Source organism: Alternaria postmessia (genome assembly GCF_024291825.1).
Source record: "Alternaria postmessia strain BMP 2775 chromosome Unknown scaffold_92, whole genome shotgun sequence".
In the NCBI taxonomy this organism is placed as follows: Eukaryota; Fungi; Ascomycota; class Dothideomycetes; order Pleosporales; family Pleosporaceae; genus Alternaria; species Alternaria postmessia.
This window is the reverse complement of record NW_026260165.1, coordinates 52,406-79,871: the sequence shown is the minus strand read 5'-3', so window position 1 is coordinate 79,871 and position 27,466 is coordinate 52,406. Positions and strand designations below refer to the sequence as shown.

General features: G+C 52.0%; 9 protein-coding genes across 9 annotated transcripts; 6 read left to right on the top strand and 3 right to left on the bottom strand.

The window, feature by feature from the left end:
- Nucleotides 1-225: 225 nt before the first annotated feature.
- J4E82_009502 (uncharacterized protein) lies at nucleotides 226-957 on the top strand (the record flags this gene model as incomplete). The annotated part of the gene is made up of 1 exon (XM_051735726.1): nucleotides 226-957. The coding sequence occupies one exon, from the start codon at nucleotides 226-228 to the stop codon at nucleotides 955-957; it is 732 nt and encodes a 243-aa protein (XP_051584527.1).
- A 397-nt stretch (nucleotides 958-1,354) lies between these two features.
- On the bottom strand, nucleotides 1,355-3,132 carry J4E82_009501 (uncharacterized protein; the record flags this gene model as incomplete). Its single annotated transcript, XM_051735725.1, has 4 exons — nucleotides 1,355-1,917; nucleotides 1,974-2,257; nucleotides 2,307-2,764; nucleotides 2,818-3,132. The coding sequence occupies 4 exons, from the start codon at nucleotides 3,130-3,132 to the stop codon at nucleotides 1,355-1,357; spliced, it is 1,620 nt and encodes a 539-aa protein (XP_051584526.1).
- Nucleotides 3,133-5,806: 2,674 nt separating this feature from the next.
- Nucleotides 5,807-7,996, top strand: J4E82_009500 (uncharacterized protein; the record flags this gene model as incomplete). Its single annotated transcript, XM_051735724.1, has 2 exons — nucleotides 5,807-6,126; nucleotides 6,175-7,996. 2 exons carry the CDS (start codon nucleotides 5,807-5,809, stop codon nucleotides 7,994-7,996), a joined length of 2,142 nt encoding a protein of 713 aa, XP_051584525.1.
- Nucleotides 7,997-9,559: 1,563 nt separating this feature from the next.
- On the top strand, nucleotides 9,560-10,762 carry J4E82_009499 (uncharacterized protein; the record flags this gene model as incomplete). Its single annotated transcript, XM_051735723.1, has 1 exon — nucleotides 9,560-10,762. The coding sequence occupies one exon, from the start codon at nucleotides 9,560-9,562 to the stop codon at nucleotides 10,760-10,762; it is 1,203 nt and encodes a 400-aa protein (XP_051584524.1).
- A 163-nt stretch (nucleotides 10,763-10,925) lies between these two features.
- J4E82_009498 (uncharacterized protein) lies at nucleotides 10,926-12,643 on the bottom strand (the record flags this gene model as incomplete). Its single annotated transcript, XM_051735722.1, has 2 exons — nucleotides 10,926-12,494; nucleotides 12,557-12,643. 2 exons carry the CDS (start codon nucleotides 12,641-12,643, stop codon nucleotides 10,926-10,928), a joined length of 1,656 nt encoding a protein of 551 aa, XP_051584523.1.
- Nucleotides 12,644-14,345: 1,702 nt separating this feature from the next.
- J4E82_009497 (uncharacterized protein) lies at nucleotides 14,346-15,284 on the top strand (the record flags this gene model as incomplete). Its single annotated transcript, XM_051735721.1, has 1 exon — nucleotides 14,346-15,284. One exon carries the CDS (start codon nucleotides 14,346-14,348, stop codon nucleotides 15,282-15,284), a length of 939 nt encoding a protein of 312 aa, XP_051584522.1.
- Nucleotides 15,285-15,630: 346 nt separating this feature from the next.
- On the bottom strand, nucleotides 15,631-19,240 carry J4E82_009496 (uncharacterized protein; the record flags this gene model as incomplete). Its single annotated transcript, XM_051735720.1, has 6 exons — nucleotides 15,631-16,319; nucleotides 16,366-16,629; nucleotides 16,676-17,588; nucleotides 17,636-18,119; nucleotides 18,347-18,474; nucleotides 18,965-19,240. 6 exons carry the CDS (start codon nucleotides 19,238-19,240, stop codon nucleotides 15,631-15,633), a joined length of 2,754 nt encoding a protein of 917 aa, XP_051584521.1.
- A 341-nt stretch (nucleotides 19,241-19,581) lies between these two features.
- J4E82_009495 (uncharacterized protein) lies at nucleotides 19,582-22,759 on the top strand (the record flags this gene model as incomplete). Its single annotated transcript, XM_051735719.1, has 2 exons — nucleotides 19,582-19,743; nucleotides 19,790-22,759. The coding sequence occupies 2 exons, from the start codon at nucleotides 19,582-19,584 to the stop codon at nucleotides 22,757-22,759; spliced, it is 3,132 nt and encodes a 1,043-aa protein (XP_051584520.1).
- Nucleotides 22,760-23,799: 1,040 nt separating this feature from the next.
- J4E82_009494 (uncharacterized protein) lies at nucleotides 23,800-26,433 on the top strand (the record flags this gene model as incomplete). The annotated part of the gene is made up of 6 exons (XM_051735718.1): nucleotides 23,800-23,946; nucleotides 24,046-24,384; nucleotides 24,431-24,833; nucleotides 24,883-25,440; nucleotides 25,554-26,176; nucleotides 26,305-26,433. 6 exons carry the CDS (start codon nucleotides 23,800-23,802, stop codon nucleotides 26,431-26,433), a joined length of 2,199 nt encoding a protein of 732 aa, XP_051584519.1.
- Nucleotides 26,434-27,466: the final 1,033 nt, after the last annotated feature.

Sequence of the window (27,466 nt, the reverse complement as noted above, 5' to 3'; positions counted from 1 at the left end):
CCTTCTTCATACGGTAAAGGCTATCTTCGTTTCCAATTTCCAAGTGCACATTATTCAGGCCTCGTGAAAAACACAACATCATTACTAGCATTCCTTCCTGTTTTCGACGATATCGAACCTCGAGAATCTCCGCACCACCTCCGCACCCATCGCAAACCTCACCAGACACGCATTTCTATAGTTACAAGACCACTCACTCGCCCAACGCAGGGCACCAAACTCACAATGGCAACAACATCGCCCCAACAATCCACAATCGAGACCCCAGAAATGCTCGCAAGACAACCCTCGCGACCATCGCAACCCCTCCCCTACGCTCCCCGCCTAGGCATGCCCTTTGACCGCCGCCTCCTCCTCACAACCTCGCTCTCCTTCCTCTCAGGCTTCACCCTCGGCTCTCTCAACGCCGGTCACATGGCCTCTCTGCGCTTCCGCGCCGAAAACGCGCATCGTCTGCCCATCTCAAACCCCGGGTGGTACCTCTACCACAAGTCCAAGAACTATTACAAATGGCGCTATGGCATTGTCGAAGGGTTGAAAAAGGGTACATACATTGCAGCGTGGTCCTCAATATTTTTCATCGTGGAAGAGAGTTTAGATGTCTTCCGCGGGACATGGCGCGCGGGGCGCACAATGGAGGAGATGGAAGGTGTTGACGAATTGGATATGCGGAGAATCGATCGCGGGGTGGATGGGAGTAGGGACTTCGTATCGAGTGGGTTGGCGGGTATGGTTACGGGTGGGCTGTGGAGTGCGTGGCATCAATTTCCTGTGAGCACGGCTGCGAGGACGATACGGATGGGATTGCTTGTTGGGCTTGGATTTGGACTGGGCCAGGATGGATTGATATGGGCAAAGAAGAGGTGGGGTATCAAAGACGGGGAGAGCTGGATATACAAGGGCGCAAGGAACAAGATGATCGAAGAGGATGTCAAGAGCAGTTTGGAGAAAGAATGAAGATGTTGGTGGGTTCAAAACAGATGTTATTCAAGTAAGGCTTCAAGAGGACACATAATGTGTGGTCAAAGACTGCGTACAGAAGAAGTGCAGAGCTCATACACAGACAGTCGCAACTGTGGTAGAGCACGCCGCGGCACGGTGGAGACGAACACACCTGAAGGCGACAGAATTTCGCACAGATTTGGCAGACGAAGCTCAGCCAACGGATGACGGGTGAGATTGTTGTAAAAGACGGCATACCAGTCATGGAGTAAATACGAACGGACAAACTCATCTCTCAAAAGACTTTTAGTCTCATTTTGGATATCATTTCCACAAGACTCGTCTCCTATCGTAACAGTCATGCGTATCGTCTAATCTTTTCCCTTTCATTTCTCCTGATCCGTCCCATGGTTTACTCTTTGTCAAAGCGCACCGCCGGCTGTTCCCGAATCCAGCTCAAATCAACCTTGTGACCCAGCAACTCCCTAATGTTGCTAACTCCATACTTCATCATAGTCGGCCTCTCCAAACTCAATCCAAATCCATAAACCCTCATGTCCTTTGGCAGGCCCATGGGCTCCAACATCTCTGGCCTGAACATGCCACTGTTTCCAATCTCGATCCACTTGTCAAGGCCAACGTGGAAGCCGAAGATCTCCATACTGGGCTCGGTGTAGGGGTTGAAAGCGGGCTTGAAGCGCAGGTTCGTGAGACCCATGTTGGCGAAGAAGTCTTCTAAGAAGCGCATCAGGCCACCGAGGGTGAGACCAAAGTCGGCGATTACACCTTCGATCTGGTGGAACTCGGCGAGATGGGTTGCGTCGACTGTTTCGTTACGGAAGACACGGTCGATGGAGAAGTAGCGCGCAGGACGTGGGTCTTCGGCGAGACGGTGGAGTGCCCATGTTGAGACGGCGGTGGTATGTGTGCGCAAGACGAGGCGGAGGGACTCATCTTCCTCCCATGGGTAGCGGTCTGCATGTGGGATTAGCAATGGTTCATGTTAGATATGAGGATCAGCGGTTGCGTACATCCTATCGAGCCGAAAGCGCCATCTTGGTGAACCTTCCTGACATCTTCCCAGTACTTCTCAAAGTCTCGGGGCTTCTTTTCCTTCTTCTCACTCTCGGGTGTGGAGAAGAGTCGTTTTGACCCGGCCTCCATGCGGTCCATCGTAGCTTCGTTCGCGGGGTCTAACCGTGGCTTGTCGGCTTTTGGTGGATATGAGACGAAGAAAGTGTCTTGCATGTCGCGGGCGGGATGTTGTTGTGGTACGAAGAGGGCATCGAAGTTCCAGAAACCAGTGTCGACGAAGCTAGAAGATTTTAGTCGTATACTCATATGATGTTCGGGTCAATACATACTGTCCTGTCGGCATCTCGACGAAACCTTGTGAGAAGAAGATATTCCTGAACTCTTGCCTGACCTTGTTCAGAGGATGTAATGCGCCAGACTCCTGGTTTGCGCCGAGCGCAGCAAAATTGTATGGCTTGAAGTTTGCAGTCTTCCACGCGTCGTTGGCGAGAAGTTCGACAGTCAAGTCGGTGTGTTCTACTGGTATCTCCTTTGCGTACTTGGGGCCCTTTGTGATTGTGTATGTGATGACTTTCGTAACGGTGACAAGCTTCTTCTTCTTCAGCTGCGCAAGCATTTTGGCGTCGTCGAGGGATTGGGTGTCTTTGATACCCTGGAGGAGTTCGCGGTTGAGGTCTTTTGGCTCTTCAGTCTGGAGCAGGACGATGTCGCTACCGTCCTTCTTGATCCACTTGTTCTTGAAACCATTACCCTGTCCTACGCTTGCAACCTCTTTACCGAAGACGTTCTGTATTGCTGTCAGACGCACGTTAAAAAATTACTTGGTAATGGTATACCTACAGGCAGATCTGCGATTGGAACCCTCTCCTTCTCTTTGACATATTTCCAGACCTTGAATTCGTGGCTGCCTTCTGCTACTATGCCTTCCGACTCTGGTGTGAGTACGACCTTTTCTGAGTCCAACGACTTGTATGCGACCATCGAACGACTTGCTAGCCTATCCAACGCAGCCTTGATTTCGGCCTGCGATATTGCGGGGAAGTCTTCATTGCTCTGGAGAGGCTCTTTTGTATCTAAGAGGTCGAGGATTTCTTGTGTGAGATTTTGACCTTTCGTTTCGAGTGGTACAGGCACGGGGCCTCTGGTTCCAGGCATATTTGCGGTTAGGGTTCAAAGTTGTCTGGTATAATACTCCAGAACGTGGGGTCGTTGCGATGAGTCGAAAGTGGCAGGAACGTCGGAGATTTGAAGGCCCGTCCGCGTTCGGAGCTTGATTCATTTTGATTGGTTCATCACCGGCGCAGCCTCGCAGTGTGTTCATGGTAGTCACCTACGTACCCCGACCATTGGAACAAAAGCAACAAATTCCCGTATGCAGTGATCATGCTGTTTCTTTTGCACATACGTCATCTGGGGGTGAAAAAACAAATCATTCATTCGGCGACAGCGAGCCACTCACGACTTCCGCGCAGGGAAACACCCCCTCCAGATGAGACAGGCCGAATTCCTAAGGACAAGTAAACACACATTACTGATACATGAGAGTTTGCGCGTTCCCATTTGCTTTCGAAACCACAAATCATATATCTTCGTAGACGAAAGAAGGTAGCATCTGGGCAGAGGATCGCCCTTGGGAAGATCCTAGCATCTGCTAACACTAATGAAATCGACGATGACCCTATAAGCTTATTTCGTGCGCCCTCAATACATCCAAGGAACACTCGAAGCTTGTCTCTGTTGTTCTTTCGGTACAACGTGCTTAAGGTTACGGGAGATGAGAAGATCTGCTCATATTCTTTCCAGTCTGCAGAATGGCGCAGCACAATTCCAACGCGAATCGCGATCCAGATGCATTGCCAGCTTGGAGGGTGTGTCGCTTCCGATTGCTTCTCACTAGGCGTTAGTGCAAGTGCAGAGATGCGATAGCTTTCTGCGCCTTCTCGCAAGCCAAGAGGCGCTGGACCATTATAGCACAACGCTGCAACTCACTACAGTCCCCACTAGTTCCCATCAGAGCTCGATCCAGCAGAGAAGGCACACGCGTAAAAGCCACGCAAGTTTCGAGTCGCACTTGCACATCCAACGCGCAAGCCAAAGGTGTGGAGTTTTCTATCAGGGCGTAGGCACAACACGCTTGAAGAGCCTTCACGATTGTCGTCGACTGCGGCGCTTAATCCACGATCTACACGTGCTCACTTTTTGATGGCCAGACCTCAGGTCAATATTGTTTGAATATTGGCCTCTGCCCAATCCATCGTTCCCCCGGAGAGGTGCCGAACCAGCAAGCCATCTGTTTCAAGGAGATCGAGCTTTGAGGTATGGTCGTTGCGGGGTGGTTGGCACCGCGGACGTGCGCTTATCTCGATGAAGATGCATCGCGATATCTGCTATATAGACGGGATTAATCGCCACGGTTACAGGAGTGGCGTCAAGAGACGAGACGGTCGAAGCAGTACCCCCGCTTTGAGTTGTTGTGGCGACAATACAGTTCGGCCTTGTGCCAGCGTGCCCGCTTTGTTGCTCCTGGAAACCACGACAGGTCGCGAATGCTGACAGTCGGATGGACCCAAACAAGGTGAGGATCACAACTCTCAGACGGGATCCACGCGGTTGGACGTCATCGTGTGGGATACCATGTGCTCCTGCGGAGTCTTGCCCATGTTCTGCAGCAGCAGAGTATTGGAACTGTGGGGCCTGTCAGAGGGGCCGAAATGGCTCAACACCACTGATTGCAGGCATTGAACAGGTGACATGCAAATTGACAGCTTCAGCTTGCGAGGAGGCAATGCAACACTATTATATCAGCAGCGCACACCTCAGGCGTCCATGCAGCTGCTCTCGTTGCATTGCTGAGCCCACTTTGCCATGGCTCGCTGATGGCTTATTTTTAGCCTAGACTCTTCCGCCCGCGCCGTTCGAAGAGGACGCGTACGCTGGTGTCGGATGCAAGGCTAGGGGCGCTGATTAAGCCAATCACAGACAACGCCACCTTGTCTCTGCGAACGCCCAGGGGTTGAGCAACGGCCAAATCCTTCAGCACACAATTTCATCATTCGTCCAGCTTCGTCTGTCGCGGCAGGGGAAGGGGGATGCATAGACGCAATACTGGTCGTCTGTCGTAGGACCCGCCATCGACGTCAAGACTTGCAAGACGTCAAGAAAAAATAGAAGCTCCGCCCGACGTTGTTGAGGCGGGAAGGCAGGCCGTTGCATAGTGCGCTTTGCCATGGCTCATGCAGGGCCCGATAGAGTGAATTGATAGCTGGGCGCCATTTGATTTGGTGGCGGGCGGCACTCGACGATAACGCACCAGAGGCTTCAAGGCCGTCTTGGATGGGAACTCAGCAAAGACGCGGAGGGAGCGGATCGCCCATGATGAGCAGTAGCTGGAGAGCTTTGCGTGTCTTGGAATGGACCGGTGCATGGACTAGCCCATGCATTTCCGCCGTCTTGCTCCAGAAATCGGTGGTTGACCCTTGTAAGCTAGCGCTACAGCGACGGCAGGTGCGAAGCAGCGCTAGGCTGTCTGGGGCGAGCAACGAGGGAAAAAGGGTCGGTCGCTCCTTCTCAGCCCGCGCCCTCTTCCCCAACGCTCCAAGCCATCGCCATAATCCTGCCTTCGTCTCCAGGACAGTCACTCGTTTCACTCTCCGCTGTCGTCCCAAGTCTCTTGCTCCGTCTTGTCTTCCGACATCACTCGCGCGGCCGAGTATACCCATCACAACAAGTGCTACCCGCCTTCCCGAGCGACCTCCTTTGCGCAGCCTCGCCGCAGATGCGATAGGCAACCCACACGCTGTACAGCACATCCGCACATCTGATCACGACAATGGCCTCGCGATTCAATCCCGGCAAGCTGTTCATCCGAACGCGCTTCAACTACGAAAAGGTGCCCGGCCAGGACAGCCAGGCCTCATCACCGCTGCCGCTCTTCAGCAGCAAGTCATGGGGCAAGAAGTACAGCCAACCCGCCTGGGCCAACCGCCTCCAGCGCCCACGACTATCTTTCGCGCGTCTCATCACACTCGCCGTGACCATCGTGTTGCTGGCTTCGATGCTGGGCACGGGCATCTACAGGCGGCACAGGTGGAACCACCAGCACCAACCTGGCGATGAGCGGAAACAGTACCACTGGGAGCACTACCCACGGTAAGCATACTCACTTGCCACTGCAGGCATCGAATACTAATTTGCCAGGTTAAATGGCTTCTTCAACGGCGTTCGCACGCTCGTTCCCTACGGTGACTGGGTGTCTGAGCAGGACTTTGTCAAGTACTCGCAAAGCCCCAACCCAGAAGACAACATCAAGCCAAAGTGGCCGCACATGTCCAAGGAAGACAAGGAGCCACCGCTCGAGATGCAACCTTTCGACCCGTACAAATTCGACTCGCCCGAGTACCTCAAGGAGCACGACGAGGTAAAGCAATGCTATCTCGATGAGGAGGAGACTGTCGATCTCCCCGACATCTACGCCTATCCCGGTATTCCTCAGAACATGACTGCGCCTTTCTTCGGTTCCTACGAGGAGCTTGGCTTCGATGACAAGAAGTGTTTCGACCGCTTCGGTCGTCTTGGTCCCTATGGCTACTCGTACTCTCGCGATGAGGGTGGTCTTGACATGGACGGCAAGTCTGAAAAGGCTGGTGCTGATAAGCTCTGGAGCTACGAAAAGAAGGTCGACTACCGCAAGGTCAATTGGGCGTCTGCCATGAAGCGATGCCGCGAGAAGAACGCCCACCGCTTCAAGAAGAACACAACTGACGAGAGTGCACCTGCAAAGAAGAAGGTGCCCCGTCACGCCTACGTCCTTCGCACCTGGACCGGTTACAAGTACAGCGACTACCAGATTCTTACTCTGCGCGCCATGATCAACGAGCTCGCGCTCAAATCTGGGGGCGAGTACGATGTCCACTTCCTACTCCACGTCAAAGATGATAGCCTTCCTATCTGGTCTTCTGAGGAGATTTACCAAAAGGTCATTGAAGACAACTTGCCCAAGGAGTTCTGGGGCATGGCAACTCTCTGGTCCGAGCAGCAGATGCGCATGTACTACCCAGAGCCCTTCCCTAACAACGTTTACAACCACGCCAAAGCTCCCGTTCACTCTGTGTACCGCAGCGCTCACTTTGCGATGCAATGGTTCGCTCAGGCTCGTCCCGAGTACGACTTCTACTGGAACTGGGAGATGGATCTCCGTCTCAGCGGTCACTACTACGAGTTCCACAACCAGATTGGCGAATGGGCCAAGAAGCAACCCCGCAAGGGTCTGTGGGAGCGATCATCCCGCTACTACATTCCTGAGCTCCACGGCTCTTGGAAGAACTTCACCGACACGGTCGAGGAGGAGCTTTACAACAGCGATGAGAAGCCTGTTTGGGGCCCGCCCAAGTTCGAGAACACCGGCATGCTTCCCAGCCCTCCCGAGACCGAGCCCCCGCATTCATACTCTCAGGACAACTACGAGTGGGGTGTTGGTGAAGACGCCGACATAATCACATTCAACCCAATCTTTGACCCGGCCAAGACCAACTGGGTGTTCCGCGACGATGTCACAGGTTACGATCTCGAGCTTCCAGAGCCTCCGCGACGATGTGCCATTATTACTGTCTCGCGCCTGTCAAAACGTCTACTAGATCTCATGCACCGCGAAACATACTTGATGAAGCACCACATGTTCCCTGAAATGTGGCCACCAACAGTCGCATTCCACCACGGCCTCAAGGCCGTCTACGCTGCACACCCCGTGTACCTTGACCACAACTGGCCGCTCGAGGCTCTCGACGGCACTTTCAACAAGCCCCCAAAGCCAACTGACAGCGTTTTCGGCTGGGGTGAGCACAACCAGCTCGGCACCAGCTTCTACTACAACGCCGGTTTCTCATCCGAGTGGTGGCGGAGATGGCTCGGCTCCCGCGAGAACGACAAGGGCGGCCCAGTTGAAGAAGAGAACGGCACCGGCCGGTTATGCATGCGCAACACACTCTTCCACCCTGTCAAATACGAGAAGGGATCTGAGTGATTTTCCAAGCTTCGCAAATATACCCCTTTAATTGCTGGCTTTCTGGGTTTCCTTGTTAGTTGCTGTGTTTGCCGGTGCCGCAGACGTGCTTGTTGATAGATTCTCCTTCCCTCTCTTTTCCTGGTTTTCGCGTATTCAGCGCTCACTTAACAACTGTGGCGTTTTCAACATCGGGCGGCGTACATTGGCGTCTTCTTTCATGAATGAACATACAGTTCTTGTTTTTCGATTTCGTCTCTCCGGTACTACATACTCGAGCACCGGATTGTCTTATTTTTCTCGGTGTATACTTCACACGAACAAAAGCGGTGGAAAGTGTAATTAGCCGTTCAGAGCGGCGTCCGTTCTCTCAAATGGCGTGTTTGGATTTGAGCCATGGAGCTTTATTGGATCGTTGGCCAGCTGGTGGAACAGGAGGTTGCCTTTTGTTTTGCCAGCTGTGATCAGTACGTTTGGAGGAGCTCACCATGTTGATATGTGTAGATGATGGGAAACTTGTACTTGGGTTCTTTTTCCCCATGGTATAAATCAACCCAATGCTGGTCAGATTGTGTGGTTGTAGAATTATGAAATGCAATTCAAGTAATCACATAATCATGCAGTTGTGTTTGGGAAGTGATGCTATGGGTTCCAAACTGACACTCTACCTCGTTTGGGTTCATGCCTTGACGATGTTGATCGACAATGATGACGACAGAATGAATTTGAAACCCCAGTGTCTGTATGCGGCTCTTGATACCGTACATTAGCGTCACCATAATCAATCCATGGGTATTCCATCTCCTCTGGACCCGAGTTACTTGGCGGACCGAAGCGCACCTTTGCCAGCTAATAGCGCACCGGATCGTACCTGCACATCATCGAGTGGTATAGTGGAGAATCGCGGTAAATCGACCGAATGTCTGGTTCACCATCTACTCCTCAAAACATGATCTCTACTTGATCTCGCCGGTGGTTCCGATGACTCCCGACTGTGGTGTGCTATCGTATACCAAATCTAGCGCGACGCGTGTTTGCCATGCGGCATCGCACGTGCGGGCCTAGAGGACGCGCAGCCTAGCTTGCAAGACTTCACTGCCGCGCGCGTGGCTAGCCCGCACTTAGACTCCTTTCAATTTCAACGTCAACACGACACGCAAGCAGCAAACCTCACGATAACCGACAAACAACGAACCGGACACGCAAGATGCATCATTCCACTCCACATCCAGGGCAGCCCGCTAGCCTATTAGCCTCGGAAAATCCATGCGGGCTAGAAGCATGAGACGGGCGGCATAGGTCCTTGGCGCGTGCTTGATCTTCCTTGGCTCTGCACGTTGCCCCATCCTGTATTCCGCTGAATCGCCCACCATGTAGATACACGATAACGAGTCGTTGCGGCTCTTTGTTTATCCCCTCTTGTCAGCCAACACCGTTTGGTTTTTCCGCGATCATCTTGTCATGCTTCCTTGCGTCTACATACCTCTTTCTTCACTATAGCGTCCTTCATAATCTAGGATAGTCCGGAACGCGATAACGAGGTGGTAGAACAATGCGCTTCATACCGACGAGGCCCCAGTCACGATGAGACTCCCTGTAGAACTTGCGCTCCTTATCGCGCCCCTCCTCCAGCTCATTACTGCGCTTCCTGTCGAACGCAGAAGCACACCTTTCCGCTCTCTCCGCGGCCTCACGCCCCTTGTCAACTCCTTTTCCAACGGGCATACGTACGCGCACGCGCCGACCAAATACTTCTACGAATCCACCTTCAACAGTCATTATGACGGCCGATTCGCTTCTTCTGAGGTTCCCTTCCAAGAACGAATATGGCACCTCAGGCTTATGTTGAAAGCGTATACGGAAACGATGGAAAGGATTGGGGTACAAACGTGGATCATGCACGGGGTATTGCTAGGTTGGTGGTGGGGCGGAGGCCTGATGCCGTGGGACAAGGATTTGGATTTCATTGTAGAAGAGGAAGGAGCTGCAGAACTAGGGACATGGTGGAACATGACAGTCCATCATTTCGATGCTCGAGACCTAGGGCTCGAGATTGCACTAGACAATACAGACAATCAGGTCAAGCAAGGAAATGAATTGCTCGATTTGAAACAGCACCACGAAGACGAAGATACCCGCTCAAAACGTCTCGCATGGGAAGAAGACATCAAAACAACCGGCAAAAAATACCTGATTGAGGTAAACCCAAATTACACCAACAAATCGACATCAGATATCTACAACCATATCGACATCCGCTGGATCGATGTTTCCACCGGTCTCTACATCGACATTACAACCATCCACGTCGGGGAAAGAAGGGAACTCACTGATTCCCCCTACTCCAGCACGCACCCCTCAGCCCACGAAGCCGACCCCGATGCCTTCGATACCGAAACCCAACTCTACGTTAAAGACACACACGCCTACCTCTCCACGCAGCTCTTCCCCCTCCGACAATCTACATTCGAAGGCGTGAAGGTCAAAGTACCATATGCGTACGAAGAAGTGCTGGTGGAGGAATATGGGTCAGATGCCCTGACTGAGGACTGGTATAATGGGTACCAGTTTGATAAGGAGAGTAAGCAGTGGAAGAAGCAGCATGAGCCGAGTGAGGAACAAAAAGAGTATTTTATGGAGAAGAATGGGAAGGATGTAGGGAGATTGAGTAGTACAGGGAGGATTGGACATGGATGGAGAGGACAAGGTGCGCTTGAAGGGGCTTTGAAGGAGGAGGGCGCGCAGGTGGGTGTTGAAGACCTAGAGGCGGGGAGATGGACGGAGTAGGTCGACTTGTGAAAACAAGATAAGCCGAGGCAAAGGACTCAGCTATTATTCCTATCTAAGATCTATCTTATGGCTTGGTTAAGGTACTAAGTTCTAATTGTGCAAAACCTCACACAATGACTTCTTTTGCGTCTTGTACTACCCTCGCATGACACGCTAGGTTTTAAAATCCGTAAGCAAAATTCGGCCAAACATCCTCAATAGCCCTTTTCTCGAGCCGCCCATCCCGCTCATCATACTTCCACTCTTCACTCCCGATGCATCGTCTACACCACAACAAATTCTCTGGATCATACTTCGCCTTGATAGCACGAAGACGCGGGTAATTGGATCCGTACATGGCTTCTTGGAAATTAGGCTCGTACTTGTCGACCTCATTGACATAGCATCCAGAGTCTGGTGAAAGGCCCCTCATAGCTCTGCCTGTTCTGTTCGTTGACGATTCCTGGAATTCGCGTACGGTAGTCTCGGGAAGAGCGGTATCCCACGCAGATTTCACGATCATGTGAACGGTTGCTTTGCGCCATGCTGGGTTCAACGCGCTATCTACTGGCTTTGAGGAAGCGATCAGAGCACCGGCGAGGATATGGCTTGACATGCCTTTCTCGTAGTCCGCTGCCTGGGGTCCAATAGTTTCGAACATACGGGCACTAGCCTCGATGTCTTGAGTTAGCGAATCCGCAGTCAGAAGGCGGGTTGTGGATATCACGCCACCGGGTCCGGAGGAGGAATCGCGGGTTTGCTTTGGGAGACCATTGTAGGCGTCTATCCAGCGAGAGTACGTGGTCAGGTTGGACATTGTGGAGGAGACGAGGTTACTCGATTCGCGTGCTGGGGCGAGGAAGTTCTCCATAGCGGTCGTCAAACTCGAGTTCGATTTGTCGTACGCCATGAAGTACCCACCCATGGCTAGAGGACCGTTTTTAGCACCAGCAATGGTGTAGTAACCTTGGAAACCTGCTTCGTTCACTGCTGGCATGTTGGCGTGAAGCGAGGCAACTAGTCTCCACCACTCCTTCGAGTCAGTGTTATTCTTGCCTTGGATATTCCAGAGCCAGACGGCCGTTCGCGGCATAGGGTATGCCTTCATCGTTATCTGTGTTATGACGCCAAATGTGCCGCCACCGCCGCCGCGGGTAGCCCAGAAGATGTCACTGTTTTGGCATTCATTTGCGACAAGGATATCGCCAGTGGGCGTTACGATTTCGAATTCGAAGATGTTGTCGGCGCCCATGCCGTAGCTGCTTGTGAGCCAGCCGTGTCCACCGCCTGTCGCCCAACCGACGATACCTACGGTGTCGAAGGTGCCACCAACGGTTACAGCATTGTATCTGGCTAGGGCTTGGAATGTTTCGTCGTCTTGTTGACCGGCACCTAGTGTGGCGGCCATGTGGGAGTGGTTCGCTGAACAAGATTGAGGTGTGTACGACTCGTGGAAGTCGACGCCTTTCATTTCACCTGTTGCAATGAACAGAGCGCCGCAGGTTGAACTGCGTCCGTAACCAGCATGACCGGTGTTGTTGACGTTGATCTTGAGATTGTGTTCGTTGGCGAAGTTGAGGGTGGCTTGTACGTCTTTTGCGTTCGTTGCGTTGACGATCCAGGTTTCGCTTCCTGGCCCTCCTTCGGGGCAGACGGAACTAGGAAGTGTGGTGGGTAGAACGCGGCCTGTGAGTGTCTCATTGAGAGACGTCCATGTTGTCGGTGAAGGCCAGCAGGGGTCGGATGGAATCTGGTGTCGTGTTAAATCAGCTGTCAAAGGATTAAGAGTGCTTAAGAGTGGCATGAACGTACGCATTTTGCAGTCGAGTTTGACACGGCGAGACCTTCAGAGCAGAGCGCTAGAAGAGCCGTAAAGCTCAAGATCTTCTGGGTTACCATGCTGGTTGATGATTTGTTGATGAAATGAGCCCTGTAAAAGCAGCTGATCTGAAGTTTTATACCTCTTCTCCAAATTCGACATTACACATAGTGTCGAAAGAAAGGTACCACTGGCCCATCTGCTTCGCCGCATTAAGGAGTTGTTGCGAATCCGGTATCCATGTTGTACCAAGAGTAGTTTAGGCCCCATTCGCGTATTCTCTCTCTTAACGTATTCGGCCTCACCCCAAGCACTAGTGCAAGCTAGCCCCCCGCATTATAGTGACAAGCTTTACTGTTACGCCAGTTTTGTTATTCCACGAAAGTAGGATCCACCCTCAGGTGCGAGTACGCGTATTCAAGCTCTCTGGTCGTACCGTATTCGGTATGTCGTCACTGCTTACGGGTGTGGCTAGCTGTGTCCACCGTTAACAACGTTCCCAGAGATGTGAGTGCTACCCAAACGGCGATTACAATTCTCAACCAACCTCTTAGGCAACTTAGAGGTTTACAAGCCAGTCTTTAGGCGCGTCTCTCCCACATCAATCTCTTTCGCCATACCTCTCTCCGTCAAACCACTACGCTCGAGCTGATCAACCACCTTCTTTGTAAGCCTGAACGCCCATATTCCCGGATGAAGAACATCCTACGAGTAACCCGGTTGTTTCACTCAGCAAAGTGTTCCCTGTAGAACTGTGGCAAGCTGGATTCTCTGTGGGAAGTGCATCGATAGTCCAGATTTTGCATTTTCTCAATGATAAGCTGAGAATGCGAGCACGGCAACGTTGACAAGTTTCAACGTGTGGCTTCGCAACTTCGTAGCAATAACTTGCTCATAATACATGTTTGATAGAAGAGAGTTGGTGTATGTTTTGCCCTGGGGACGATGACCGATAGCGGGCATTTAAGCTTTCATCCAGATGCTATTTCGTGATTATTCTTTGCCATGTATCAGATCACGAGTCCAGTACGTCCAGCTTGGTCTGCACAGCGGACGACAGCGATACCTACTTGAAGTCAGCGGCAGGCGCGTCCATTGAGCGCGGTTGCAACCACTTCATGCCTTATGGTACCGCATACAGAAGGCAACAGCACTGAGGGCGGTGTTTTCGTCAAAGACAGAGGCAAAAACCTATGTTCAAAAGCTGATGACAAAGTACGCGATGTGTAGAGCGCGAAGTCGCGAAAGGTAGGTGGAACCCCGCAAATAGCAGGGAAGTCTTAGGAATTAGAGGAGTTAAGCCTCGCCAAATCTCGGATCCGACCCTAGCTCGGTCTCCGAGAACGCCGTCGACATCTCCGACATGTTTCCAACAACAGTGACAACTGGCGCAGGCGGCCTTACAGCATGAACCAACAAGGTCTCTTACGTGATTGGAGCGATTGACAACAGCAATAATACTTCGGAACGATCCTTTAGCGGCATGAAGAGCCTCACGACGACGATTTTCTAGAAATGGTGAAGACCCTAAAGCCGTAAATTCCGGTGTGTATAGCCGTAGGCTTTCATGATGGTTGGAGGTGTGTGGCTTGATGCAATGAGCTAGAGTAGAAAGAAAGATCGCGCACGCCCATGTCAGAGAGTATATAAGTAAAGGCCAGGTTTGATGTTCAAGTGTACCAGTTGCAAGCTTCATCATCTCGAATATTGAACTGTATCCTCAACACTATCAACCAGTACCTGGATTTCGAAACAATCAACACCACCATCGACACTCCCACAATGTCCAAATCAACCATTGCAGTCTTTGGTGCCTCGGGCAACCAAGGCAACTCAGTCGTCCGCACCATCCTGACCACCCCCTCGCTCTCCGCAATGTATAACGTCCGCGCCCTTTCTCGCTCCACCACTTCCTCCGCCATGCAGGATCTAAGATCCTTAGGCGCAGAGCTCGTCCAAGCTGACATGGACGACCCCTCGACCCTCCCTACCGCCCTTTCCGGCTGCACCTACGTCTTCCTCGTAACAACAACTCAATACACCGGCTCCACCCGCGAAGTCGAAACACGCCAGGCCAAAGCAGTGTGCGAAGAAGCTATCAAGCAAGGAGTCAAATACATAATCTTCAGCTCCATGTCCCACCCGTTCAAGATCAGCGGGGGCAAGTTGAAGAATGTAGAGCATTTTGACGACAAAGCCGAGATCGAGACGTACATCCGTACTCTACCTGTGAAGAGTGCTTTCTTCGCTCCAGCATCTTTCATGCAGAATCTGCTAGACAGAATGAAACCACGTCCTTCTCCCGCCGGCGACGGTACTTTTGTTCTAGCAGACATGTTACCTGGTAACACGCCCGTGCCGTACATTGACATCACCGAGACTGGGAAGTGGATCGCTCCCATTCTCGCTGAGCCAGAGAGATACTCGGGCAAGTTCTTCGCTGCGGCTGAGGGCCTTTACACGCCGGATGAGATTGCGAGTGTTATGAGTAAGGTGACAGGCAAGACAGTGAAGCATGTCCAGCTTCCTGACGAGGTCGTGAAGAGCTTTTTCCCGGAGGGGCTTAGGGAGCAGTTGTACGAGATGTGGGTGTTGAACAGGGAGTATGGGTACTATGGTGAGGGACAGAAAGAGGCTGTGCAATGGGCCAAAGAGCAAGCAGCGGGCGAGCTTACGGGCCTAGAGGCGTTCTTGAGGAAGGTTGAGTTCAAGTTGGAGTGAGTATGAGTGGGGATATAACGTTGTAACATGTCGGAGATAGTCACGCGACTGGGCGATTACGTGAATGTTCCAAGAATAATATAGTCCATGAACTGCAAAGAGGCATCCGGCGGCGTCCATGCGCGCTTGAAAGTGGTCAGCTAAAGTAGTACGAGAATATTACACACATCTTGGGTTTCGTTAATTGTGTATTGTTACATGCTTTCTATACTTGTTTCGCCGAGGTTCCTTACAAATGATACATCTTTACTGTACAATTCATGCGCAAACCATGCACCGTTACACTTCTGCCCGGACTATGCACACGTAACTGCACTATCGAAACCCACATCGGACATCGGACATCTCAAAATCCGTTGTAGCCCTGCATATTAGGATCAGTGGGGTAACTCCACATTGCCATCGAATCTGGAATGAAGAGCGCCGACAGATCTGCATCCGAGCCTGTACCAAGGTCAAACTGTGTGAAGTCAAAGTTGATGTCGAACGGCTGTTGCGGGCCAAAACCCATCATCTCAGGCGTAGGTTGCGCATTCATGTTTGGATACCAGTTCGGCATGGCTTGCTGGGAATGTTGCGCATGTGCTTGTAGAGCGGCTTGTGCTTGTTGCTGAGAACGAGAATGCGCTTGCGTCTGTTGCTGTTGTGAAGCAGCATTATTACTGCTACCCATGGCGACTTCGGAGAGGAGATGGAGTGGTGTTTGATTTGCGGGCTCTTGGCGAGTGGAAGGTCGGGATGGTTGTTGACTAGCGTTGCGAGCGGATTCGTGGTCGGTTTCAGTCTGGTGGTCGCTAGAGGCACCTTCTTTGATGTGGGCAAATCGTTCCTGTAAGCGCTTGGCGACAAAGTAGAATTTTCCATGGGGTGATTGAGCATCGCGGGAAACAATGGCGTTGAACATGGAGACCAATTGTTCGGTGTAGACCTCGATTTCAAGATCTTCCTTCTTGATTATGCTCCCTACTTCGCCAGAGCTCGTCACCGACACCCACATCTTCATCAGGCAGACGATGGCGTAGATTGCCCGGACACCTGGGATTTGTTAGCACGAAACATGGGGAATGGGTGAGAAACTTACAGAAAATCACAGGCAGAGTTAGGAGAATGTCTAGTTCGATACTCAGTATCGTGTCTAGGATACCATGGGTAGCGGTGAGACAGTCACCCAGAGCGCCTATATGTGCAGGGCCGACAGGACCGTCTTTCTTCGCTGCAATGATAACTGACGGAGATAGCGCGTCCGTGGTGTAAGGGGGCTGCAAATCAGCAGAGCCTTGATTCTGATGCAGGGCGATTTCATGGAGGTAAAGATTCGTAACATGTTCTGCCAAGCGGAGGGTTGCTGCGATGGTCAGTGTGGATGCGGTATGTGTTCGGATATAACTTACGATCGACATCTCCCAAAGAGGCGTTCTCCTCTCTCAAGCTATTCAGTTCATTCTCGAAGATCTTCAGGGCATATATGACCTTGGGATCGGAGATGGCAACCTCAACCGAGGGATCGTCCATACAAAACTCGACCGATATCTTCTCTCCTATGTGCGCCATCTTGACTTGCTGACAGAGTAGTCTATCCGATGGGAGTGCTTCGGGTGAGGTCTCAAGTATGCGAACACTCTCCGCCATGTAGTTGGTCCAGCGAAGTAAAATCGGTCGTCGCAGGACCATGGTGATGCTCATACAGAGATAGTAGCAGACGAGGAACGTTCGGCGGGCCTCGACGCTGCTAGAGTTTGGATGAAACCTCTTGAATGGACCAACCGAAAGCTTCATGACATTTGGTGTTGCCTTTCTTCCAAGGCCTAGGTCGAGAGCCATGACTGCAGCGCAATTGACCATCATGTAGAAGTTGTGCTGCTCAAAGTGGAGGGGTGGACGGTACCAAAGCACAGAGATGTGTAGTGCCTGAACAATCTCGAGCGACTTCTCCCCGTTGCGCCAGATGATGTCAGCAAGCTGGTCCTTGAGGAGTTTGGTCAACTCGCGTTGTGTCTCTTGTGATACCAACTGCTCCGCGCTCCCATGCGAGGACCCAGCCAGAACAGCGAGGAAGAGAAGCGGTTTCTTCTCTCGGACTTCACGGGCTGTGGTGCCAGGAGGGAACGGCACGGCTGGGAAATGCGGGCAGATCTCATTGACATAGCGAAAGAAGACGCGCTCTGCAATATCAGGCGTCATAAGGTTGTCGATTAGAATGTTGATGTGCGAGTGGTCGGCGTGAATCTTGTTCTTGCTGGTCCGCTTCATCTCCGGGTGCTCTGCTAAATCACGATGGATGGCATCCATGTCCTCGGGGATCGTCTAAAATGTTAGCTCTGGCCGCGCGTGCGTTTGACCTGATTACTCACAGCGTGTGATGTGTTGTCCAGCTTCCTGCGCTTTGGCTCAGGTGCTCTCTGCATATTCTGTGCTGGGCCGTAGCCGGGCGGTATATCTGGGTACCTGCCAGCCGGAGGCTGAGACCAATCGTGCTCGAGTGATCCCATGCGGTACTGGCCTTCAACCGGCATAGGCATAGAATCGGCAGAGGCTCCAGGTTGTGGTATGCCTCCATGATGCTTGATCTCGGGTGCGCCTGCCTTTTGTGCATGCAATGTCGCTGTCAATGCATCGATCTTGCGCTCAAGTTCGGCAACTCTGCTGTCGGCCTTCTTTTGGCGCTTCCGGGTTGGTGGTGTCGTAATGCAAGGTCGACCTGCCTTGGCGCACCGTCTACATGACACATCTGGTCGCTCTTGGTCGCAGCGAACCTTTAGTCCTCGACATGAGTCGCATGCTCTAGGGCGCTTGAGGTCGGCGGGGGATTTGGCAGAACCTGGAGTTCCGTGGGCGCTGTTGGTCAGTGTTAGCGTATATCCACTGGTGATGGTTTGTTGTTGTCGAGCGCACTGGCGACTGCACGCGTTGCTTTCAGGGACAATCGTCTGAGAGCGCCAAGAGGCTTTCAACTGATTTGGACGCGTATCGCGCCTGTCGCAGCCATTGAAGCATGCAGTCTGCGCTTTGCGACACAGCGCGCCAGCTGCCGCGACGGCGCAGGTTGGGCTTCTACAACGTACCCATCGTGGTCGCCATCGTCCTCGTGGTCGTCATCATCGTGCGACGCCTCTGGTCCGGTTGGCGATGTCTGCTCGAGGGCGGGATCGAGTATGTTTCCTAGTGGGGCAGGCTGCGATAGCTGTGAGAGCTGCGGGGGTTGAGGTAGGGATTGGGCATGGTGTTGAGCGGTGGGTGACGGAAGGTAGTATGGATGGCCGGTGTTTTGCTGCTGTGCAGACGTGTAGATCTGCGGCCGCGACGGTTGCACTGAGGATGCACTCGCGAAGAGTCTCGGGTCTATTTCGTGGTCTGCCATTTGGTTTCTGAGACCAAATCGCTCTCGTCGGCGCGTCGGTGGTCGTATATGCCGCGCAGGTGGATCGAGCCTGGCTGTCAGAGAACGTCAGGCGCTAGGCCCAATGGGGCTTCGAGCTTTTCCGCACTTTCATTTGACTGACGCTGGCACGACTCCAGCAGCAGGACGAACCGGGCGCCCGAGTTGCTATGGGACGTGACTTCACTAAGCATCATACATTATTTGCGCGACTACAGTAGGCGCTATCATTGTGGAGGACGTGGCTCATAACATCGTTGACTACATACTACATAAACCACTCCATGAGCTATCCCGAGCTCACGGGCGGGATAATGGCGACCTCGTCGCCTTCGACAATCTGCTTGTCTGCGTCCTCAGCATCGTCTTCCCCGACATCAACGTACTCCATGTTGACTGTCATAGCACAGCTGCTCAACACCTTGTTGCGAATGTCCGGGTATCTCTCTTCCAGCATAGCGAAGACATCGCGAGCTCGTACAGGAGCAGGAAAATGTTCACTGGTCTTGCCTGTGAAGGTTGAAGCCGCTGCAAAGTACAGGATAGAGAAGTGGCCCTTGGGCGCTTTGGCAGATGCCATGATGCCTGTTGAGACACGTTAGATGTGCATCGCAACATGGACAGATAACAAGTCGAGATGTGAAGATTTCAATCAGGAAAAAATTTGTTCCGCAGTCTCGCCGAAGCGACGTCGGATAATACATGCTATAATTTTGAATACATCATGAAGTCGGGGGTGAAGAGGAGGAGACGGTGTACATACCTTGGGCGTAGTGTGGTGTAAGAAAGAAGGACGGAGGTGTGCAGAGGAAACATGTGAATTCGCGCGGCGACTTAGCGTCCGAACTAAGACCGCCGTTCAAGCGCGCCTTCCCTCGGCACTTTTTCAGATTGACGACATCATTCACGATTCGCCTCAAAATGTATCCTCGTCTTGGGCGGGCTGCAGGCAATGTATGCCTGCGATGCCAATGGCGTCTACTGGCCCAGCGAAGTAGTTCCTGTTCAACACAAAATATTCGTGGACTTTCTACTGTAAAAGTCCCACAAACGCAGAGGCGGGCGCTCCATGCCGCTGCCAACGTAAGTGATACGTCCGGTATGACAACCAACGACTAACAACTGTCAGCGCTCACAACAATCCACCCTCACCACCACCACTTCTACGCCCGCCCCAGATCCGTCTCTCCTTGCTCGCCCCCAAGGAATTCCAGTCCGTGAGCATCTCGAGCGGTGGCAACATCAATTTGGTGGACCGACAGAAGAAATTCTTACGGCATTCGAGAATCACCCCGCACGCAATAATACGCAGAACGGACTATCAAAGTTGTCGTCCGCTCTCAAGGCCGACCAGGATGCAAAAGAGAGCGAGTGGGATGTGGCGGAGGAAGATGAGGCAGAAGAGGTCATTACTATCGGCCTTTTCCTGAAGCCCGGCGATGTGGTCGAACTCACGCAACCGGGCCGTGAACCCGTACTTGCTGTTTTCGTGCAGCAACTGGATAATGAGAGTCAATTCTTCTCCGTCAATGGTCGATGGACACATTCCTTGATTGGTCGCGTGTCTTTCGCTATCCAAGGCTGCATCGATCCCGCACTTCTTGAGCCACTCGTTCCCTTCCTGCCTACAAATCCTGGCTTAGCCAATCCCAAGGGTGAAGTCCACGTTCCGAGAGAGTTGTCCGCTCCGGTCGTAGCGACCCTCGAACACATGACAGCAGAAGCCGAGAAGATTTACAGAACAAATGCCTCAGTTTTGGACGGGGCCTACGATGTCTTGGCAGACAACACCAAGACACGTATGATGACACTGTCACAGATTGCGAAGAAACTGCTGGGGAAGCAAGATTCTTCCTGGGTATCCTCACCAGCAGCTCTCCTGGCCGTCCGAAAGGCTCTCCACCACAATGAATTCCGTTTCAACTCCGATGCTCGCAACCACCGTCTGACGAACATTTTTGCTATCCGACCCAAGGCTGATGTCGAGGTCATGGAGGCAGTCCAAGAGTGGATCCGAGAATATCGCGAATACCGTGCCTTGTCTGTGAGAAGTTTCGAGACCATCAAGGATGCTCAGCAAGCCCGCACCGACGGCTATACTTACGTTGCGAATTTCCTTGCGAAGGCCCGCAAACTTATCGCAAACAGTCGAAAGTTCCGTGAGCCAACCTACGGGGGTCTTGGACCTAGCAAGAATTCCTCGCCACCGGACGGATCCTCCAATCTGCGCATCACTTGGGGAGAGACATTTTCAAACACTGACAAACAGATCATCAAGTTTCTACAAGCATGGGTACTTACTGATCAGTTCAAGGGTATGGCTGGTCTTCAATCTGCTTGTACGAGCTTGGTCTCGTCATCAGGGTTCTACGGTTCAGATGTCTTCGCCGGTACAGGAACTCACGACGACACTCTCAGCAACATCAAAAAAGGTACTGGTCTACTGTTCCTACAAGAAATCGGTGTCATCTCGCCCCACGACAATCGCGCGATCTATGACGAGCAGCTGATGCTTCCCACCGTTCGACAATCTCGCAACCTGGAAGTACTTAACAATAAAGTTGAGCTTATACGAAGGAATCCTGACTTTCGAGATGCAATGGCACATCTTCGCCACGATTGGGGATCGACGACAGTATACTGCATCGACGATGTCGGCGCCCATGAGATCGATGACGGCATATCGATCGAACAAGTCAAGGGTGCATCTTCTGAATTCTGGATTCATGTACACGTTGCGAATCCAACAGCATTCTTCGACAAAACCCATACGCTATCTGGTCTTGCCGCCCACATGACTGAATCCGTGTATACGCCAGAGCGATCTTTCCCTATGCTTCCAGCTTGGGCTGCCCAAGGGCACTTCAGTCTTGACAAGAACCGCCCTGTCATCACCTTCAGTTCCCGTATTGACAGCACTGGCTCCGTCTTGGAAACGAAGATACAGCACGGCACCGTTCACAATGTTGTCAGCATCACGCCATCCGAGGTGGCTGCTCTTCTTGGTGACAACAGTCCGAGCAAAACAAGAAAGCTTGTTGTCGGTGGTGAGGTGCCACGCGGCACAGAACGGCAACCACCGAGCCTTGCTCCAAGTCAACTTGATGACTTGCGCAATCTTTATACTGCAGCCCAAGCCTTATGGAAGAAGCGAAGGACTGCTGGCGGTGTTAAGTTTGCTACCGGGGGTATTAGTGCTCGTGTCTTCGAGAGCGCCAGCCAGGGTGGCTTGAGCTGGAACGCCCCATCATTGGATCGGGCACGTTTTATTCAAGGAGACCCGATAATCGAGGTAACGAATTCGATCTCGGACGGTTTGATGCAGTTGGAGATCGGACCTAAGAACATTACCGAAGAGATGATGCTGCTTGCCGGTCAGACAGCGGCTGCATGGTGTACTGAGCGGAACATACCCGTGATGTACAGGGGTACGATTGAACCACCAGGCGGAGATTTGGAACCAAAGGAGCTGCAACAGCTTGTGCAGACCCACTACGAAAAACATGGAAAGGTACGACTGGATCTCCATTCGCGATGGACAAGATCGTTAGGCATGGCCGTTGCACATTCTTCGCCTTTGCCACACAAGATCATCGGAGTCCCTAGCTACATCAAAGTCACAAGTCCTCTCCGTCGCTTTACGGACATGATTGCGCACTGGCAAATCGAGGCTGCCCTACGCTGGGAAGCACAAAACGGCAGAAAATTTAAATTGGCGCCGGGGTCCAAGTCCATACTCCCTTTCTCACAAAGCCAAATGCAAGAATCCATCGTCACACTTTCCCCTCGCGAGCGGATCATCACCCAGACCAAGCGGAACTCCACGCGCTTCTGGGTTACCCAGGCTATCCTTCGTGCTTTCCAGTACAAGGAAGCGGAGCTTCCTAAAATATTCACGTTCTGGACAAGGTCTGTGAAGGCAGGGGCGGGGTTGGTGGAAGGTGAGATACCGGAGTATGGCCTCAAGGTCTTCATGAACAGTTATGACTGCGAAGAAGGTGATGAATGGGAAGTGGCGCTGGAGAGAGTCGACCTTTTTTTGAGAACCATCTGGGTGAAGCCGATTCGCCTCTTGGACCGAACTAACAAAGCTGTCTAAGCCACTTTGCTAGAATCTTCTCATCTGCTTTTCTCGCAACTGCCGACAGAAGATCGCGGAAGTTGAATTTCTGGGTGGCGGTGGGGTTGGTTATGTTTGACGTCCCGGCAGACGGTATGCCTGGCACGCGAACAATTTCAGGTTCCGATGGTGGCAAAACGAGGCGTTTTGGTATTACACCACGGGGCTTGCGCTCCGTGATTGTAGATCACTCTCAACAGCCCATCGATTCCAAATTGCCAGCCTCGCATTCGCATCAATTCTGCTGCGGAATAAACAAGACAGTACGCAGTAGTAACGTCCGAAACAACTAGGATTGTCCAATGAAAGCTTGAAGCAACGGAGGCGTTCCAACACACGCCCCTGCAAGCCACACCAAGCCACGGTGGCACCTGCTACGAACAACCAACATAGATGTAGATCTGTAATGTCAAGATCGAGTTCTCCGCTCAGTTGTAGGAAGGAAGCATTTAACCGGCAAGCAATCCGGTTCGTTGTGCATGCATATGCGCGCGTGGGCAGAGAAGGGTGGGGAGACCCAGAGGCTCGGGCCGTCGACAGGTGCGTCAGATCTGTGTGCTGTGTCAAGCATCCTGTATTGTTCCGATGGCCCCTTCAACCCGCTTGGCGATATCTTTTGTACAACTGCGCCTCGGTGTTCCATGCGTATTAGCGTAAGCGCAATGTAATACCGCCAGTCCGGGAGCTCAGACTACGGTGAAAGCCCAGCATTTCTAACATTAGCGCTTCTTTACTCTACCAATGGCTCGGAGGCTTCCCTAACTGGAATGAGGCTTCGCGTTCGTGTGTTTACTTATCACGGCAGTGCCAGTGGCTAGAGGTGATATCTAGAATGTTCCTACAAAACAGATGACGCGAGCTTCCCGTTAACACGAATCGACCAAATATATGATTCTGACTCGATGTATACCATACTGTCTGCCACACTCAACAAACAATTGCATCATTCTCGAAGTGTGTCTCTCTAGTTAGTCTTATTCAATATTCGATACGGCACGACATACTAGTTTTGTTCTACTATGTCAGCTGCAGAGGTTCCATACGAACGAATACATATTCCTCAAGATCATTCTCCTGGTGCGGCCGACATCAACCGAAGGAAGCAACAGCCACAACAGCCACGTCAATTGCTATCATGCACGAAGTGTAGAGAGCGCAAGGTCAAGGTTGGTTTTCCTCCTCGAACTGCGGTCCACGCAACAATCTGTGAAAGCGACATATTAGCGGTTTGGAAAATGGGCGTACATCGCGCTGACTCGGCATAGTGTGATCGCACAAAGCCATGTTCGGCATGTTGCGCTCGTGGCTCTCCGCGGGACTGCTACTTCATCGCAGAGGACGGCAATTATGCTCCAATCCAGCAGAGTTACGAGCTTCGGAAATTACGCGCCGAGAACCTACGACTCAAAGAACGACTACGCTCCTGCCAAATACCGCTGGATGACGATGACGCTGGCCGCGAAGTCTCACCCGACTCTGTCTCCAGAGAGGGCGCTGCTACATCTCACAAGCGACGCACAACCAAGCAGAAACGCTTTCAGACTTCAGAATGGCAAGACAGCATCTATTTTGGCTCGCCAGGGCTGGCTACTGTCATTAGCGATGTGTGTATACGTGTTCAAGCCTAAACGTCAAGACTGACACTCGAAGTTCACTGCAGCGGACACTAGCTGTCTACCATTATCCTACACAACACCTCGCGGCTCGGATATGTTCCGCAGCTCGCCAACGTATCCCTACCCGACTCTTTTCAGTGCTGCACCGGACGAATGTTTTCCACAACTACTAAGCTGTCTGCCCGAGAAGCAAGAACTTATGGAATACTTGGGAGCTTTCCAGAGACGAGTCTATCAAGTGCCTGCGGAGATGACGAACGATGAGGTAGAGGGCTTCTTGTCAGACGCTAGAAAGAATTCTGAGCTCTATCCGACTACTTTGGCGTTCCTGTTTGGGCTTATCGCACTGGGGGCACAGCACTCAACGTGGGATAGAGGAGGAGGACAATGGAAAGCCAAAGTCATCGAAGTTGAAACACAGAAGAGCAATGTCTACAGTGAGTCGATCGGAGGGTGTTGGTAGCAAAACTAACATATATGATGCAGTTGCAGCAGCGATGCAAGCTTTACGACTGGCTTCATTTACACACAAACCTTCCCTCTCGTCAATTCAAGCGCTGCTCATGATCGGAAGTTATCTGACCAACGATGGAAGAATGCTAGACGCATACACGTTATTTGGTACTACTATTCGCCTCGCCCATTCGATTGGTCTTCATCGTCACCCGAAGTATCTTGACCCGGCACCTACGAACGAAAAGGACTGCGCAGTGCGACAAAAGGTGTGGTGGCATATGTTGCACCTAGATGAACACATGTCCATGACGCTCGGCAGACCTCTTGGAATAACCGGCATCGGAGATAACCCTTGGCCAGTCGAATTGACGACTGATCAGGTCTTGCTACGTTTTGGCGAATTCGTCAATCATTTCACCGTATTGGCCAGGCAAATTATGAGTTGCGACCGCTTGACGAGTGCCAGGATTGATGAGCTTACAGACGCACTTCGAAGATTACTGGATACGGTGCCTGAAACGCTGCAATTCAATGACACCTGGATGTACCCTGAGACTAATTTACCTGATCTATACGCTATAGCTGTTGGTACGTATTACCCCCCTTGTCACTACTTCGGTCACATTTCCCGAATGGCAGACTTTTAGCTGCAATGTTGTAGCGTAAACAACCATATGTCCACATTCACTCACATGTCATAGTGTACTTCTGTAAAGCGCACACGTACATCGTGCTCTTGAATCGGCAGAGATTCGAGAAGCACACCACCCAGGACGCCGTGCCTATCGGCACAGATAGCGCGACAGCATTCCAGGCTGTCAACCGCTTCCAACCAGAGACATGGTCAACACTAGCCGCTCGTCGCGCAAGAACGCTAGTACTTGCTTCATCGGAAGCTCTTCTTACCGCCTTCATCTTCTTTTATCACCGAGACCCAGCAGCGCTGATCAGTTGGACCCTAGCGCAACAGGCCTTCAACAGTTCCATGATCCTCCTATTGGACGGCATAGAATGCCGGACAATCACCGTTGACGCCATGAAGGCAGAACAAGCGTTCGTCATCTTTAAAGATCTCTACGAGAACAATGTGCATAGCCTTGCCGGACTAGCCGTGGAAAAGATCAGCTGGGGTCTGCAAGAGCTGCGTACAGCCGTCACAAAACAGCCTGGCGTTCCACCACGAAAACAAGGAAATGCGGCAGCCCAAGAAGCTGACAAGAGTGAATCGACAAGGATTTTGAGTAGAAGTGATACAGTCATGGGCCATATGGAAATGTCCCTGCTCGAAGGTCCTGGTCAACATGCTATCCAAGACTTAGCGCTTGTCCCGGAAATATGGATTGATTCCCGGACCTCAACCCAATTTGGAGACCAACAACAAGGACCATCTTATCTCCACACGGCAGATCAGAAAGAAACAGCATCGTCCAAGGAGGAAGCTGACAGTTCTAGACCAGCGAAGATCATGCAGGGTCTACGCAGATCGACCACGTTGCGACCAGCGCCCACAAGATACGCGACAAGGTCCGGGGATGGTTACATGCAGCCGCATGGTTACACGGCTCCAGCAACGCCCTCTGACTTCTCCATGTTGCATGGGCACGTGAGGAAAGATACGATGGGTCCTCACGAGTGGCAAACCTCTCAAGGAGACGAGAGAACCATTCCGCTTCACTTATACAACCAGTTGCAGAGGGTCACAGCATCAGCAGAACCGGAGAACGAAATGTTTTGGAATCAAGGCTGGCACTTCGAAGCTCCAGGCGGAAGTCAAGGACATGAAACCCCACCTTCCGCATGGAGCCATCCGCGAGAAGAGTCCCACAGCCTGCATAGGCACAGATCCTGTCCCGGAATCCCTCCAACCAACGCACACCCGCCACTCTTGAGGCCGCATTATTCCCTGCCGAGCGAAAATGATAGATCAACGGCCCGAACATCGCGAAACACACCACTGCGGACTACTAGCTCAGGAGATTATACCCCCTTCGATATACCTCAATATTCCTCTTACGATTCGGATCCGAGACCTTACCACCACTTCGCCTCTAGCTCTGCAGTACCGTTACCGATGTCAAGTATCGCCGAGGCCGCAAGTGTATATGCGCCGACCACTCATGGGATGTCCCAACAAGGAGAGCAAGTGCATATGAGATGCTCGGTCGCTATACATCCATCGACTGTGGGTCCTCTATCCTCGCTTACGCCTCTAGCCGAGAGCCGCGACATGGATGATTGGAGTGGATTCATGGGTAGTGAGGGGTTTAGATAAGGCGATATGATTATGATAGAGTAATGTGGAGGTCACTTTGCATAGAGGAGTTATTGGAGCAACACATTTTCAGCATTGCGAACGGGAAACATAGAAGCATACTTAGCGAATATCGGTATACATTTTACGACGTCCTTCACCCCACGTCCCGGACTTTTGGTTTAGCATGCCGTCATGGGAGTCAGCAATACAATATACCCCCACCAAACCCCCTAACATTCACATGTTGGTCTTTCCCATTTGCTTCTCGGTGCATGTATGGGTGCATGTACCCGACATGGTGGTCGTGATGGTCCCGATGTATGCGACCATGGAGTCATTTGTCACATCTGACCCGAGTAC